Genomic DNA, 16,972 nt, shown 5'->3' with positions numbered 1-16,972 from the left:
AAACGGGTGATCTTATATTATCAGATCACTAGTTGAAATTATATTGACAAGTTACCCCAGTTTCGGAGGAAGCGGGAGGGAATGGTTATGAGTGGGGGGTATCCTGGGGTATGATGTAGTCATATATACGCTGGTATATACTCACGACCTTGTATGTTAGCTAGGTGTGGGGATGATCTTTTTAGACAAGCGTTTACAAACTAAAATAAAACAAAGCCCATGTGTACAAGGCCGTACAAATCATTTGAGGTAAATTAGTAATTAAAACATAAACTAATATAACACGGCTTGCAAAAATGTTATTATGTATCCTGATGTTATAATCCCAAAGAGCATCTGTAGATGCAAATTCACTTCTATACACATGATTAGGACCTGACAGTTCCTTCACATGGGTTATTTTCCTCATTCTTAGGTCTATGTACTTGGTACTAAACAGATTTGCCAGGTCAGCAATTACTTTGCTGTGTGTCTGCTCTGCAGTGTTATTAATCTTTGTCAGTCAAGGTAAGACACATGACATATAATATTCTTACATGCTAAAAATAAATAAATAAATACAATATTTGCTTGGGTATTTTACATAAAGGATGGATTTGGAGGAACACAAAGGTTTGTGAAATTAATCTGCTCCGCATAATCAGGACTCTAGTTTTCAAATGCATTTGGAAATGTGTGAGTGCTGTAGGCAATATAATTTCAATTATGCATGTTATGTGGCTCATACACTCGGCTACCTAGAGAGTATTCTATACACATTTAGCTAGTAAATGAACAGTCTTACTTGAGGATTTTTTCTCCGGATGTTATTGAAAGCCTCGCATCTTGCTCTTTTTGCTCCCTAATACATTATCTGATAGACTAGTTCAATCAACATGACTTATGCTGCTGTGAGTATGGGATTTTGTGTACAGAAATGTGTTAGCAATATTGTTTGAAAAACTATAGCATAAAATAAGAAAATACCTGCTAGACCGTAATAATATCAATATGTAGGCTATGATCCTCCATCCTTCTCTTACTGTATCTGTGAAGAATGCTGGTACAAAAAACAAGGGGCGTAACTAGCAACTTTTTGAGTGCTTTTAATTGCGTTTCAGCTCTGATTACAAACAGCCAAAAATGCTCTTTCAAAAATCGTGCGGAAGCCACAGTGAAACGCTTCCGCCCTGGTGTGAATGGCGCCTGAATGAGGCCTAACACTTTACTTTTATACTTTTACTGCCACACCAATGAGAGGCTGAGGAAAGGGGGATTATAAAAAAATGAAGGAATGCTAAACTGTAAATAAGCGATGTATGTTATAAATGGTTTTTGCGCTGTGTTGGTGTTTGTGTTGTGATAAAATGATACAGGCGTATATTTAATTACAACACAAGGTATCACAATGCACGACAATGCATCACGTCAGGAAAATATTAGGGGTCTAAATAGACCCCTGACATTTCCCTTTTGAAATAGAAAAAGACATTGGGGACACAGAGTCCTCAATGTCCTTTTCTGCAGCCTCAGCACTCAGTGAATGGGAAGCACCCAGTACTGAGGCTTCCCATTCATTCACAAACTGTTCCATTTTTTTCCGGATCCCCACTGCCTCAGCCCATACAAGTGGGGGAGAGCAGCAGGGATCCGGGCCCCCCCCAGTTCCGCGGGCCCCATAGCGACCGCATCGGCCGCTGTGGTGGTAGTTCCGCCACTGCATAAAACACATAAAAGAATTGGAATAACAGGAAAGTGTAGGTGTTGTTTTAAAGTCAGTCCATGTGAAATTGATATTTTTATTTTGAATAGATGCTGGTGGGTTGAATCATCCAGTTTCATCTTCTGCCTTCCAGCAACTTTGGTGGCAGGACCTCTACTCCTAAGTTCGCTGCTCCTTCCACCTGCCACTACCATTGTAAAGGTTTTTCTCCCCTTGTTAAATTTTAATATATAATGCAGATAATGCTCTTTAAAAAATAACTGGTGCTGGTAATTGGATTTTACCAAGTCAGTGGTTAAAATTTTGGTTTAGGAGGCAATACAATTTAGAGGACACGTTTGATTTGCCTAAAACAGTCCACTTTAACCATGTGTATGGGGAGTTACTGCACAGGGCAGGCAGTGCCACAGAAGATTTTGGGCCAGTGGAGGTAAACACGAGACAAGACTGTCAGGGAGAGGTAAGCAGCTGCTTGGTGGGAAAAGGTTGTAGATAAGATCAGGTTGAGGAGATAGGTAGGAGGAACTGAATCATTTTTTAAGTGAAGTTCACTATTTCCTTAAAACAGACGTGATGGATTCATCCTACTACTCTGAGACTTCTTGGAATATGTGAAGTTTGCAAGCTGCATACTATCACCTGTGATGACATCTTAGTGACAACTTTGTGGGAAGCATATAAAATAAAAGGACACATGTGTGTTATTCTCTTTTAAAGTGTATCAAAGCTGTCATGGAAGACGTTACAGAGGGTACAGGAATGAGGGAGCCAGGACGATGTTCAAGGAATCACTGCACACCACTCCTCCTCAGAAACTGGCCAGCACACTGGCAACTTATAAAGAGTACCCAAAATCCTCCAATCCAGACACAGGAAACAATCAAAAACACATGCAAACCCTAATATCCCAGCTGCCACCTCACACAAACGTTTTTGTTTAGTTTTGAAAATCTGGAGACCTCTGTCAGATTTTTATTGCTGACAATTATTAGCAGGTTTAGAACATGATGGGAAATCCAAACTTATGGTCATAGTTACAGAAGGGAAAATGTTCCAGGGGGTGACACCTGTTATGTCCTATTATGTCTCCTTCACATGAAGCAAAGGGAATCCACCCCCACCCATAAAAAATTAAACTGTACGGGTCTTTAACCATTCCCCACTCTATGCACAACTAAAAAATGTTTTGGCTTTATAAATACTTAACCTATGAGCCTTATGAAAGGGCAAGAGTGGTAATCACCTGTACTGTGAAATAAAACTGAAAAATGTTCATGTTTAAATGAAGCCTCCAATGGGTCAATTTTATTTTAAATAAAATGGTTGAATGCCACAGACAATTCCTTCATTTGCTGTTTCCAAAAATCAGTCATAGCGGGTTACAAGAAAAAAAGTTAAATAGTTTGAACTTAAATATTCACGGAGGAATAAATATAAAGCATACTCTGGCTATTGAGTATGGCTTGAAAAATAGGATTTGTTAGTGTTAACTTCCTGGAAACTTCTTGTTATGGAGAATTCCTTTCCTATTAGCATAGGAATACCCTTGGCTCGCTTTACAGCTGCTACAGTTATAATGAAATGGTATGTTACTGGGAGCAATAAAGATTGAGAGTTCTAGAGCTCGGCAATGCTTATTGTTACAGTTTTAAAAAGCGCTTTGCATTTATTTAATCCGCACAGATTTCCCGTGTTTGACTCTGAGGCTGCATCTGTTGTGCTTGCTGGAACATCTATGCTAGTTTGACAGGTGAAATACACAGGAGCTATGGGAGTTGATAGTTCTGACAGAAGGAATTACAGATGAATTTTGCAAACACCGAAATATACTGTATAATGTCAAAGACATAATAGGGAATCACCTTTGTAGCCGAGATTGCAGAATGCCATGGTATGGGGATGACTTCTCAATCGTAGGCTGTCTATTGCAGTCATGGAGATGCATGAACCAGATCAAATGAACTCAGATATGATCTGGATCAGTCCGAGTGCTGGAACCTGCATATTTGTGAATCAGACTAGATCTATAGATTGGACCTTTTAGAATTTCTTTTTAAAGATAAAAAAACGATGCACATACAAAGGGTACGCTGCATGTGCAGTTGCAGTACATCAAACCACTGGATTTTTTAAATGCCAGCCCATCTTTAGCTGGTAATAAAAACAATATTACATTAAAGTGTATTCGTAGCCAAAAAAACTAAAATGTAATATTTTGCAGGTAATCAGTCCTATGATGTAGTGGCTGCAATAATTTGCTTTCTAAAGGCAATTGTTTCCCCTTTAATTTCACCTTTTAATCCTGCCAGCAACAAACTTCCTGTTGGAAGTTGACAACAATTAGTCACCACATTCTATCTACAGAGGAGCAGCATTGTCACCCTAGGCTCTCTCCTATTTTGGACTACAAACACCTTCCCTCTCCTTCAATACATAGGTAGGGGTGGTTGTGTAATTCACAGAAGATAGCTAGGATAGCCGATAACATTGTTTGAGTACAGAGGAAATTACTAGGATACTGGATTTCTATCAGCTTGAAAATAGAAAACACATCTAAGGACTGGTTAGATGTAATATATACCAATTTTGTTCTTGGGTTTAGATATATTTTAGGCTAAGAATAATATATTAGGATACTGTGTCCTTCATAAGTAAGAGATATAGATCTACTGCATATCTCATATTTTAAGCAGTTTATAATGCGAATTAGGGTCGAGAATAAATGTTTGGAGAGACCTTCTAGGGCCCTTGTCTCCCAGGCTCTGCCTGGTGAGGATGTAAGTGTGACAGGATCCAGTCTTTGCCTTCCAGGCCCCTTGCCTGGAGGACTTCAAATTATGAGACTATTTTAGAGATGCTGGAAAGAGTCTCTTGCTAACCTGCATGATAGAACTAACTTGCTTTTTAGGTATCTCATTAGCCTATGGACAGCTCAATGACGTACAGTCTAGGTGATACTGAGAGCAACTCAGGGACAGAAAACAAAATAGTGCCAGACCAAAGCGTATGTCAGAGTCCATAAAGAGTAGTGTTGATATACAATAATAATTGTGTTGATGAAACAGCAAGCGCATTTTAGGGGCAGACACGACCCCCTTGGCTTGAAAATGATGAGAATGAAGGATTGGACTGACAACAGCCAGAGCCAAGTAAAGAGTGTTTATTCTCCTTGCTGTCTGGCTGGGCATAACGTGCTTTAAACTGGCCTCTGGCAGGGGCCCTCTAAATGGTCCTCAACTGGCCTGTGGCGAAGGCTTAAGAAACTAAAAGTTAACCTACCATCTGGGCCTACAAAATCTATATTGATCTGTGGCAAAGGTCCAAACAGTTCTACAGCTGACCTTTGGCAGAGGTCAAAAGATGAATAGACCTAAAAAGTTCACTGATCTGATGGATTTTTGCAGATTTTTTAGGGTATCCTCTACCCACAAACCTCTCTACCCAGTGCACGGGTGAGTGTCTGGGTGCAGTGTACTGCAGGTCACAATTAGGAAGGCTAGGGGAGGCTGTGAAAATTCAGCAGCTGCGGAGGGGGTCATGTCTACAAAACATTTTGTATAATTAAAAGTTCCAGACATCTGCCCAAGCTACAAGCGTAATCCAGCAAGGTCCTCAACGATGCTGTTGCATATGAATGTGTGCCACATTTCATCTTTGCACTCTGTCCCCCATTCTTAAATGATAAAGTGAGAAGATATGTATTTGTGATGTTGTCACTTGATTTAAAATGACTATGTTAGCATTGTATAATGTGTTATTGCAGTTTGTTAAGCTCATGCTGGCTGATGTAATTGCAGTTGTGGTGTGATATGCTCTCGCTGGATAATATAACTGTTGCTGTAGCTTGATATCATTTGCTGTAACTGCTTTGTGCAATTTCCTACAGTGTCATAATATAATTTGCTGTTATGGCTTGATATAATGTGTTGTAATTTAATGATATAGTGTACTATGGTGGCATAGAACAATATGTAGAAATGTCACCATTAAACCATGCCCCTAAAAATATTCCCACACCCCACTCATAGCTACCCACGTCCTTTATTTGCAATGGAGCGCTGTGCACCGCTGTAAGGTGGGCTTCCACTCTTACTTTCTCCAGAGGGCCCTAGGTACCTCATTCTGCCCTGGCTGTAAAGGTGAGTATACTTGGGTCGGAGATGGGCTTCAAATGGGTAAAGTGATGTCTCTTTAAGACGTTGAAATATAATCTGTAATTCTCTTTTAAGGGGTTGCCAGGACCAATGACGGGGAGTACTGAAAAAAATATATTCATCCATAGGGTTTACTTATTATTAGAGGCAGGTTTTCGAATTGGATGTATGAAAAAAAAAAACTTTAAGTACTTCAAGTACAGATTGTATAGTGAGGGATCTGATGAGTTTCAAAGAAGCAAACAGCAAGGATTTTCTGTCTGGAAACTCCAGAAATGTCATATCAGAAGTATTATCCAAGGGACAGAAATGTGCAAAATATCATTTCAGCTCTCTGATAGAATAGGATGCTTCACACTTTAGCCGAGGACTGTACAAATACAGGGATTTAAGGATTTTAAAAAACGCAGCGCAATTGTTATGGTTGGCAGAAGCAGAATGTAAACTTTGCTAGCACAGCAAGTGTAATTCCCGGTACACAGCGGCTATCAAGGTATTCCAAACATGGAGAGATTACAAGAGGTAAAATGTTCTCCTTGATAGATCAACAGGCAGAAAACACAACACAATGCTGTATTCCATACAAGAATACAATACTGCGTTGCCTGTAGGGAGACATTGAAAATGTCAGACTTGCCTAATGTAATGTAATAGAGGTAATACCGCTATTGATTTCCATGCTCCATTTCACTGGGCTGAATATTTGGAAGTCCTCATTGACAGATAGTCCTGGTACTTGTTGGTAGATGTAACAAAGCAATATTGCAATACACAAGCATTTCTTGAATCATAGGGCCCTAAAAGAGTCATCAACTTCTCTTCAAATGTTCTTTGCAATAGATATCAGGAAGAAACATTTCTGTTTGCCAAAGGATTATTGGTAAAATAGGTCACCAGTACATCAAAAGAAAAACACTTCCTGCAGCTTTTTCCATACAAACATCTGTGTAACTAGTTCTGAGCCCCGGGCACCAGAGAAATAAAGGAAAGCCACAGGACCCTTGTGCATAGTCTAAACAGCTGCCCTCTCATAGATCAGACAAAAACACATGAAAGTTCCTCCTGGTCCTTTCATAAACTTGTGTCCAGTATAGGTGTTTTATTTTTTTTAAAGAACAAAGTACAAGTTTTCCCCTAAAATTTAACAAAAGCAAAAATAAGAAAAACATGTCTTTAGTTTCCATTAAAAAAATCTAGAAATACAAACAGCATATAAAGGAAAGGATGTAAAGTTTTATTCTGTAGAGAACATGATGTGACCACACTGATGGTAAGAGGGAGGAGCAATGATCCTGTGGTCTCAAGTGCCCCAAGATAGATGCCACCTAAGATGCTCCTTCAAAAGATACACCCAAGCTGGACATAAGAAGCGACCAAAAGGTTGACAAATAGTGTCAAAGCCAGCTGTGGTTACAGGGTGACAACACAGGGGCACAACTGAGAGACAGTTGTCAACCATAAAAGGTGACTAAACAAGACCCTTCTTGGTAGGATCATCAGTTATTATTTTAATAGATGGCAGATATGTATGGTCCAGATTTAGTTGTAATACTGCAGTTCTTCCTCTAGGGCTAAGTACTGAGGGGGCTGGAGACTTGTTGGTAACAGGCCCGGCTGAAGCATGCTGGCTGATTAGGGCCTCTATAAGATCTCCCAACCTGCTAAGTGAGTTGTTCCACCTGGGAAACTGGGGAGGTCTCTGCCCAGGAGTCAGGAAGGCTCCAACCTGGAACCAGCCTGTGTGGAAAGTTGTTGGGAAAACCAGCCTGTGTGGCAAGTAAGTTGAATAAAGAACATGTGTGACTGTGAGAGAGAAACCATTGGGACTAGTCTGAAAAAGAAACAAAGACAGAGGACCAATGGGTCAAAAAAGCCAAGATTCTGAATTTGTGTTCTTTTTGCAAGTACTGTGTGCACATTATGTTGGAAAACCGATGCGAGGGAAAACCTGTGTGGACTTATTAAATTTTTGTGTCACTAAAAGTGGGCAAAAAAGCTCTGAAAAGAAGATTTAAGTGAATGGAAGTGTCCTTAACCCCATTAGGACCCTTTCTCTGCCAAGGCCTTTTTTTTTGTTTTTTGCAAACATGATATAATGCAGTTGCAAATATGTATGTTACATTATATTATCAAACCCAAATATTTAGTGAAAAATGCACTTAAGATAAATTGTAATACTATAAAATACACATTCTTTGTAAAATATAGAAGATGAGGTTATGATGAGTAAATAGATACCCAACATGCCCAGGTTAAAAAATGCGTACGTCTGTGAAACGGTGACCACATTCAACACCCCAAAAAGTCCATATATGATGTTTTAAAAGCTGCTACAGGTCATCAGTTTAGAGATACTGGTAAATATTGGTCCTAGAATTATTTTTTTAACTGTACTTTATTTGCTATCACATAGGGGGGCTTATAAGCCTCCCCATGTGATAGAATATTGGTGGTGACCCATTACCTTAAAAAGTCCTTTTTAAGGTAATGGGCCGGTAAAGTCACTTTACCGGCCCATAGAGTGATCTGGCGGCAGGTGAGCTACCAGAACCGCTTCTATTGTAAAGCCGAGTTCCAATCTGTTTAAACAGGCCCACTTCAGTACGTCATTGGTCGCGATGGGGTTAATGTTCTACTGATTGAGGTGAGTTCTCACAATATATATGGTAAATATAGTAAAATAATAAACCTAAACATCACCCAAAGCCAGTGTAGCTTCCCCTTAAAAAGCCTGTTTGCTTTACTAACATCAGTGTTCCATCCTTCCTTAATAAGTAGACTATATATATTTACATATTTGCTGTAATACTTTCTAGCTAGCAGTGATTGCTCCTGTGCATCTCTTTTTAGAGCCCAAGTTGCTGGTTAATTGTGTTTTAAAGAGATGTTAAATTACAGCTTATGAGACTCGGTGTGCGTGAAAAGGTGAGAAATATGAAGGACAGATGCTCTAGTCATATCATTTATTCTTACTGCATATTGTGATTTTGGATGAAAATACTGTGAGCAGTCTTAAGGACATGCAAGATTAGTGTAAAATGTTCTCAAGGTTATTATTGTTAAGAAGTTTGCTCTTGGAGAGAAGAACACATGAAAGCCAATACTTAAGGTTAAACACATATACGTGGCAATAAATGGCAAGAAAACATTTTTAACATTGTCAGAAATAGAAATCTGAAACTTGGAAACAGCATTTACAGCAAATTGTCTTGCCAGTAAAGTTAAAGAAACTGGTTTCTATGGGAATAAAAGACATCCAGATGTTTCTAAACAATCTGTGTTTCGGGAAAATATATACACAACATATGCATTTTAATGCTGTGGTAACCTATTCCCAATTTATATTGGTGGGTTACCATTAGGCAGAATTGTACTTACAGTTTATAAAATGAAGGTTAATTAAGATCAAAGTGATATGTCAAGTGAAACTCCATCTAAACGTTTTTATGTAATGGGGAAGGCTTTGGACATCCTTTTACTTTCTGCCCCAAGGATATGACAGGATGTTAGGGGAAATCTCACATTTGACAGTTGTCACTGCAACAGGTGTCCGCTGAGTATGCTATTTTCTCAGGTATTCCAGGAAAAGATGCCTAGGGACCACAAAATGATCGAGCTTGGATTGTGATGCTGTAAAAATGTATTTTTACATGTGCTTCTTAAGAAGCACATAGACCCCCTTATGTAAAATTGTTAGTGAAATGATTTTATATTCTTGATTAAATAAAAGAAATGAATGTATAATATATTGATTCAGACTTCTAGCCAATGTATTGACAAAGTGGGAAAGGGTTTAAATGTCTTTCAGGCTTTTTTTTTGTTGATGTTGTCTATGTCCATTTTAGATTTTCACTGTAGGCAATACACTGTAACCCTAAGAACACATTTGGCCTGACAACTTTTAATGCACAAGCACCTTAAAAGAGCCAGACGTTTTTTTTTGGCCATAGTTCACTTTTGGCTAACAGGAGGACATTTATTAGTGTATTGCCCACTATATGCTAGACTTGTGCGCCGTCAAAAAATTTGTTCCGTTTCGTTCCGTTTCGTAATATCCATTATTTCGTATTTCGGAATTCGTATCCGAAACTCAATTCGGATTCGTACGAAATACGTATTTCCATTAATTTCGGCACATTTTCGTAACTTTACGAACATTCGTTATGATGAAGTTAAAAAGCAAAAATACCTTTGTTAATATTGGAGTTGATGTGGTAGTTGTTTTTTTATCCGAAATACGAATTCCGTATTCCGAATTCCATATTTCGGACTTTAAAAAAAACTACCATCAACTCCAATATAAATGTACTTTGCTTTTTACCTTCAATATAACGAATGTTCGTAATGGAACGAAAAAGAGAACCTCTGATTGGTCAACCAAAACGAAATACGAATTCCGTTAATGGATTCCGTATTCCGAATTCCGTATTTCGGACTTTAAAAAAAACTACCATCAACTCCAATATAAATGTACTTTGCTTTTTACCTTCAATATAACGAATGTTCGTAATGGAACGAAAATACGTCAACGGAATTTCGTAGTTCCTGCCTGTGTATTGTAATGCAACCCTCAGCAGCAGCGGATCCGTATTTCGTATTTAAAAAAAAATATTGTCATGTTGTTCAACCTCATTTACAGGGGTAATATTAGTTCCTGTTTCAAAGAAATTCGGATCCGAAATTCGTTAACGGAATTTCGTATTTCGGATATGAATTCGGAAACTGCCATTCGGATTTCGTATGCTTACGAATCTATGAATTTCAGGAAAATTCGTACGAATTTCGATTCGTAACAAAACTAATCGCCCATGTCTACTATATGCTGACAGCACAGAACCGCACTGCAGCCCGGAAGGATCCCAAAAATATTGATGGGATCCACCCCGCTACCTGCCTCTCTAGAGCCAGAGCTAGCTGTGCCCGCACACTACCCCATCTTTCCCTCCAGCCAGTGCTGGAGGAATGGAAAGGGGAGGGGGTAATCCCTGTGGGGAGCGATGACTGACAGTCAACACTCAGTTTTCGATCTATAGAGCCCATGCGTAACAGCTGCAGTGTTACACGTTAGCTCTAACTATTGGCATGAATGAATTCCACTCATCTCATATTTCTCCTTTGCCACATGCAGGACAGTGATGTCTATTAGATACATACATCTGTTGCATTAAAGCATCTTTATTTACTGCATCTGAGCCACTGATCAGATTTAGACCTGTCTTGAAAGGTTAAAGTGGAAGTGAACTCAAAAACTGAAGGTTTGCTATGTTTTAGCATTAAGAAATGTTAATTGTACATGACCTTTACATTTATCGTTTGTCTTAAATACCTCCTGAAAAATAGCAGAGCACTTCCTGGTATGTGAGGGTGCCTAGACACATGTAACCCCATAGCCGTTTTTCTGCATTGTGAGATCTAAGGCACTGCTGCCACTGACTGCTAGTCTCAGGAGATTTGGCGGTCAATATTGTACTGCCCACTGTTCTCTTTGCTGGACACTCTGACATGAGGAAGCAAAGACCTGTCTCAACCAAGATGGTCATCTTCACACAGAGACACAATGAGGAACAAAGCATGGTAAGAAAGTACCTCACATTTGAGGAGCTCTGCAAAGTCTGATTGCAATGGTTTGCAGAGAACTCACACTAAGAACCATTCAGCGCTTACGGAATTAAACTGTAATGTCTGAACTTATCATCTCTACATAATGTAACATGGGCATACTGGAAGCCATTTTGTTCTTAATATTCTATCAGTATATAAGGTGAACTTGAGTATATGGTTTCTGGACAATAGAATGTTCATCAGCAGTTCTAGGGCTCTTACAGCATAGATTCCTAGGTTGTAAATTGTGGGTGTACCAGACAACGATGACGAGATAAGGACTGACCATGGTACTAGACTGTGTTAGACTGTAAGATTAATGGAGATGCCATGTCTCAAGCTTTACAAAGGACAAATAACAATTCACCATAGTGTTTTTTTCATCTTTTCAAAATAGGAAAAAGAGCTCACATTAAAAGATATCTTGTATGCATTATTAACTTTTGATAGGAATGGTATAACCAATAATTTCAATTGTATTATTTTTTATTAAATTAAGCATCTAAATATTTGCTTAATTTAGTAATTATATATTTTTTAATGCCATATTCAATTGTATTATTTTTTATTAAATTAAGCATCTAAATATTTGCTTAATATATACCTTATATTATTTGGTTTTACTTATTGACATATATTAATATGTATTATTAATATGGTGTTTTCGAAATTACAAATAATTATATTAAGTACATTATTATTTTGTCTGTAATCAGTGAAATAATTTAGGTAACTACAATCTCTCAGTACAAATGACCTCATCCTCGTTGCATGTCTGAAAGATATATTTTTTCAAACTCTCTCTAACTTTCTCAAACAATATATCTTTTAAAGAGACACTAGTCTCCAAAATGTCTGGCAAGTTTTGTCAAGATAGCTAGCATATCTAATATTTATAGCTCTATACAAGCTGAATCTCAGAGGTCAACTCAAGACATAATATAGGAATTTTAAGGAAAAATCCAAAATTATTCCTAGTCCAACATTGCCCTCTTAAGATAATTGCGGGGATAATTTTGCAGTAAGATGATCTGGGCCGTGACGTCATAATTAAGTGAGATAAGCGTGGCTCTCCCGGGTTTTTAGGTGATAAAAGTTGAGAGAGTTTGGGAGAGGGGGAGAGAAAAACTGACACATACAACACACGGACACATACACAGTAGGGAGCTGATCAGAAGCTGACTGAGAGGTTGCAAAACATCTCCAGTCCTTATACTGACACAAAGCTGACATCACTGATACCAAAGAATCTCCAGAGTAGTGGTAAGGTATAACTTTGCATTTATCTGTAGGCAGGTTATACTAGCCGTGTATATCTAACTAAACCATTTAGTCTAACCAGTCAGTTATTACTAGCATCGGAATTGATTTAAAGTCATTTTAGCTGCAGTAAATTTTGTCTTCATTTCAATTTTTGGGGGGGATTCTCATTGGAGTCTCCTCGAAGCAGACCATTGACTAGAAATTGATTTTAGTTTCTAGTCAATGGTTTGGTTTGTGATATATACATAAAAATAAAATAACTTAGCGGAAGTTTATCTTCACCTCAGATAGATTCTTGGCTGATTAGTTAGACCTCTGCATAGTATTCTAAATTAGTTCATGGGCAGAAAGGACTTTGAGAGCTTTGAATATATATTTTGCTGGGAGAGGTCACGTGTTGAATCTGCACATTGTTTTCTCACATCCCGCTGAGCTACTGAGAGTGTTACTAGCTGCATTTCAAGAGATATGTACGTTTTATTACTAATTCGAACAATATCCTATGGTTTTTATTTCTAATTATCATCTTTGCTGATCAATCTTATGGCATATTTTGATTCTTAATATGTATTGTCACCAATTATATTTTGATTATTTTGCACTGATTTTTAGTTAATAAATATATATTTTTTTGCATATTATAGCTTTTTATTTCATCTTCAAATTAGTGCAAATAAATAACTCAGCTTATCAGGTAATTTATGAAAATGAGTAGGGAATGTTCTTAATTCTAGATCCTGAACACTGTTTTTTTTTTCAGCGTAAACATTCTGACAGTCCCCACAGCCTCTACTTCTCTGGGCTTCAGTGTTCTAAGGGCCTTTGGCATTATCAAATCTTATGGAGGTCCATAGACCTGCATCAGATGTGAGGGTGTGGAGGGACATTTCATCACTGAAGCAGAGGGGGAGAGAGCAGTGACATGCGGTACCTCGTTCCGGGTGAGGCTTTTGGTCCAAGCCATCCACAGAGCTCACGCCTCTAACAAAGAGTAGGGGCTGTTACAGCTCTTGCCTCAGTAGTTAGGTTACACAAGCAGTGGGAAAGCCCACTACTGTGCAACCTAACTACCTGTCAAAAGCTGGGTGCAGCGCTGTCTGTAAGTAACAGGCAGCTCTCCATCCATGACAGGTTACACTTCAGGGAGGATTTCCCTGCTCTGTAACCTGATAGAACCTGATCTAAATGGAGAAAAAGCTGTCAGCTTCAGGCTTGAAGCTGACAGCTTTTTCTCCATAAAACTAGGTGAGGCTCTGCCTCACCTGCCTCCCCTGACCGCACATCCCTGGGAGAGAGAACTGCCGCAGAACTGAGGATCAGGTAAGTAAAACTGCTTTATTTAAGCCCCCTAGACAAAACGAGCACTTAACCCTTTTAGTGCGGGGGTAGCCTCACAGCAAGGGTAGGTTTGTGATTTTCCCGGAGTTCTTCTTTAACCGACTGGTTTTACTTGTCTCTTGCAACTGCTCTTTAAGTGATCCTTTATTTATTTCAAACCTCCGGTCAGGACCTTCAGACATTCCAATGATTGTATGTTTAAAGGAACTATAGGTTAATCCTACTTTAATACACTTTGCCTTTAGTAAGCCATTCCCTATGTACAGTATCTGGTGTCATTCTTTCTCCCTCATTTCATGTGAGCAGCAGAGAAATAAACCAATGCAAATTCCTACTGAGTAGCTTCTAACCTAAAATTTTATTTTTCTGTCCAGCTTTGTCTCTGACCCAGTCCCCCAAATCACATTATTACCTGACTAAAATGCAAATCACTGTGGCAGTAAACCAAGAGACTTACTGTATCTGACAGGAGCTGCACATGCAGTCTTTTAATCATGGAGCTGAACCATAGTTCATGTCTCTGTTCAAACAGGGCCATTGGCTGGATGTACAGTGTACGTCTCCCGTCACGAAGGGGTTAAAGTCCTGGACCAGACACCAGCCATAGTAGGCAGACAAGAAGCAGTGCCGGCAAAATATTGTAACCGCTTGGAAAAAATTCCGATTACTGTTTTGACACAGAGAAAGCCCTTCTGCAGATCAGCTTACCATTAACATTATCAGGACTATTCAAGAAAGTAGTGATAAGAATAATGACAATATAGTATGTGGTAACTCACAGCAACCAACCAGACTCCTATTTATTAACATCAGATCAGTGGAAAATTAATTCTGATTGGTTGTTATAGATTGTATTCACAATCCTTTTTTCCATATTAACTATTCGAGGTCTAGCAACTATTTACTCCTTATGAACCAGGTTAATATGTTTTCATTTTAGGTATATGCCTATTGGGTTCAAACAAGAGGTCGAAATTTCTTAGATAACATAGAAGCATATATTTTGTTCCCCAGTTTTAACCAGTGACTCCCAGTTTTAAGTCGCTTTAAAACTATGTTATTGTGGATACAAAGTTGAAGTTTTATTCTGCTACTGGTTTTTCAATGCTATGATTATGTATCTAATAAAAAAAAACTTGATGAACCTATATACCAATGAAGTATGGTTTTTATGTGTCTGGAGTTCAGATTTAAAGTGACATAAAAACTTAGGAGTTAAACTTAAAAATGGATTCAAGTACCACCACTCCAAGCTTGTTCCTGTGATGGACTATAATCTCATGTTTAGTTTAGTAATTTGTATTGAGCTTGTAGTCTATCACGTGAGTGAGCTTGGAGTGGTGGCTACTTTACACTACACACAGGGACCATGGGGAACAGGAAGGACAGTGTCAGCACCAATTCAGAGATGATTTGAGGATCTGCAGCCGAGTGATACACAAATAAGATGCGTTAATAGTTAAGGTACCTAAATGCATTTTTTAGATTTAACTCCTGTATTTATTGTCACTTCGAGCTTGTGTAAGCACAACAGATGACAGTCAGGGCCCCCTATGCCAATATTCCTTATAGAGACACTGGAACTTTTTCCATACAAGGCAAAATAATTAACTCCAGAGTTTCCATGTCACTTTAACACAGCAACTCCAACCACCCCCACACCCCCCCAAAAAAAACCAAACATAAACAAAAACTGCATAATAACAGAGAACAAATTAAAATGGTGTCAATGGTGCAAAGAAATTCGTCCAATAACGAATTTCGGGAAAACGGGAATTTCGGATTCGTTTGCATTCGTCTTAGCTGTAATTCGGAATTCGGATGCATCCGAATCTCCGAATTTCCGAAAATTCGTCCAAAACGAATTTCGGAACGAACCGAATCGCACATGTCTACAAATTAGAACATTTGTTAAATAAAGGAAATAAGGATGTGGAAAGTGACAGGTTTCCTGCAGATTTGCACATCATGGCTGCAGCAGTGTAACTTTGTAACAGTTCTGTAAAATTACACTGAATGATTGCTGTCACTAGCTGCTACAGTGAACATTCAAGCAGGAGCAGCTATGATTGGTTTCTACTCATCAAACATAGTTGTTAGCGTTCAAACTGTCAATGGGTTCCGGCGGTGGTGTACCTGGAACCATGTACAGCATGGGTGAAAGTCAGCATCTTATATAAATGTTCTAGAAACTTGCACAAAAGCCTTTATGATGTTTCTAGATGTTGCATAGAGAATGCATTAATCTGCATCAGCAAATAAATAAGTCCAACTGTGCCCAATTCTATAGAAGCAAAGACCAATCATGCGAAGACTATACATTTTCCATCAACATCATTATTTTGAAACAGAGAAAATAAACATCATTCATGATTGGTTGCTATGAGTTAAATATCTTTTTTTTAGAGTACTGCTAAATAACTTTTTTTTTTAATGTACTGCCAGCATTTGATGTGATCAACCAATATTGTCTGTCAGCATAAAAGTATTGGCATTGATCGCCTCATGCGTCCACTGTCTTATATTAGAAAATATACTCACGAACATCTTCTTCTCTATCAATAACGTTGACTCATTCCGCTCCACATTCAGCTTCACCACATGACCCTGTTGTGTTCTAAATAACAATTCCTTGCCTGGAAATAAAAGAAATAAGATATTGATGAAATGTAAACATAGTTGTATTGTTACAAATAAACAGTTATTGAATGAACATGCTACTTGTATTATCAAAACATCAACAAAATAAAGTAAACACTACAAAAAGATTATAAAATAATATATTTGGAATGAGTAATAATCTAGGTACCCCATCCCTATCATAACTATGTCATACAAAACATGGGACCAAATTACGAAAGTAACCTGTGCAAAACCAATTGTATAAAAAGAACAGTAATTTTTGCTCACATAA

General features: G+C 38.3%; 1 protein-coding gene across 4 annotated transcripts in view; it reads right to left on the bottom strand.

Moving 5' to 3' along the window:
* The window catches only part of DPP6 (dipeptidyl peptidase like 6), a 1,045,284-nt gene that overhangs the window by 204,299 nt on the left and 824,013 nt on the right, over positions 1-16,972 (bottom strand). For all 4 annotated transcript variants that reach the window (XM_018553126.1, XM_018553123.1, XM_018553124.1 and 1 more), the window contains exon 4: positions 16,600-16,694. In XM_018553126.1, coding sequence (XP_018408628.1) covers positions 16,600-16,694 — 95 coding nt within the window. The remainder of the gene's footprint in view (positions 1-16,599; positions 16,695-16,972) is intronic.

Source organism: Nanorana parkeri, unplaced genomic scaffold (assembly GCF_000935625.1).
Source record: "Nanorana parkeri isolate BGI_ZX_2015 unplaced genomic scaffold, ASM93562v1 scaffold110, whole genome shotgun sequence".
Lineage (NCBI taxonomy): Eukaryota > Metazoa > Chordata > Amphibia > Anura > Dicroglossidae > Nanorana > Nanorana parkeri.
Note: the sequence above shows the minus strand (reverse complement) of the source record. Positions and strands in the feature narration are given on the sequence as shown.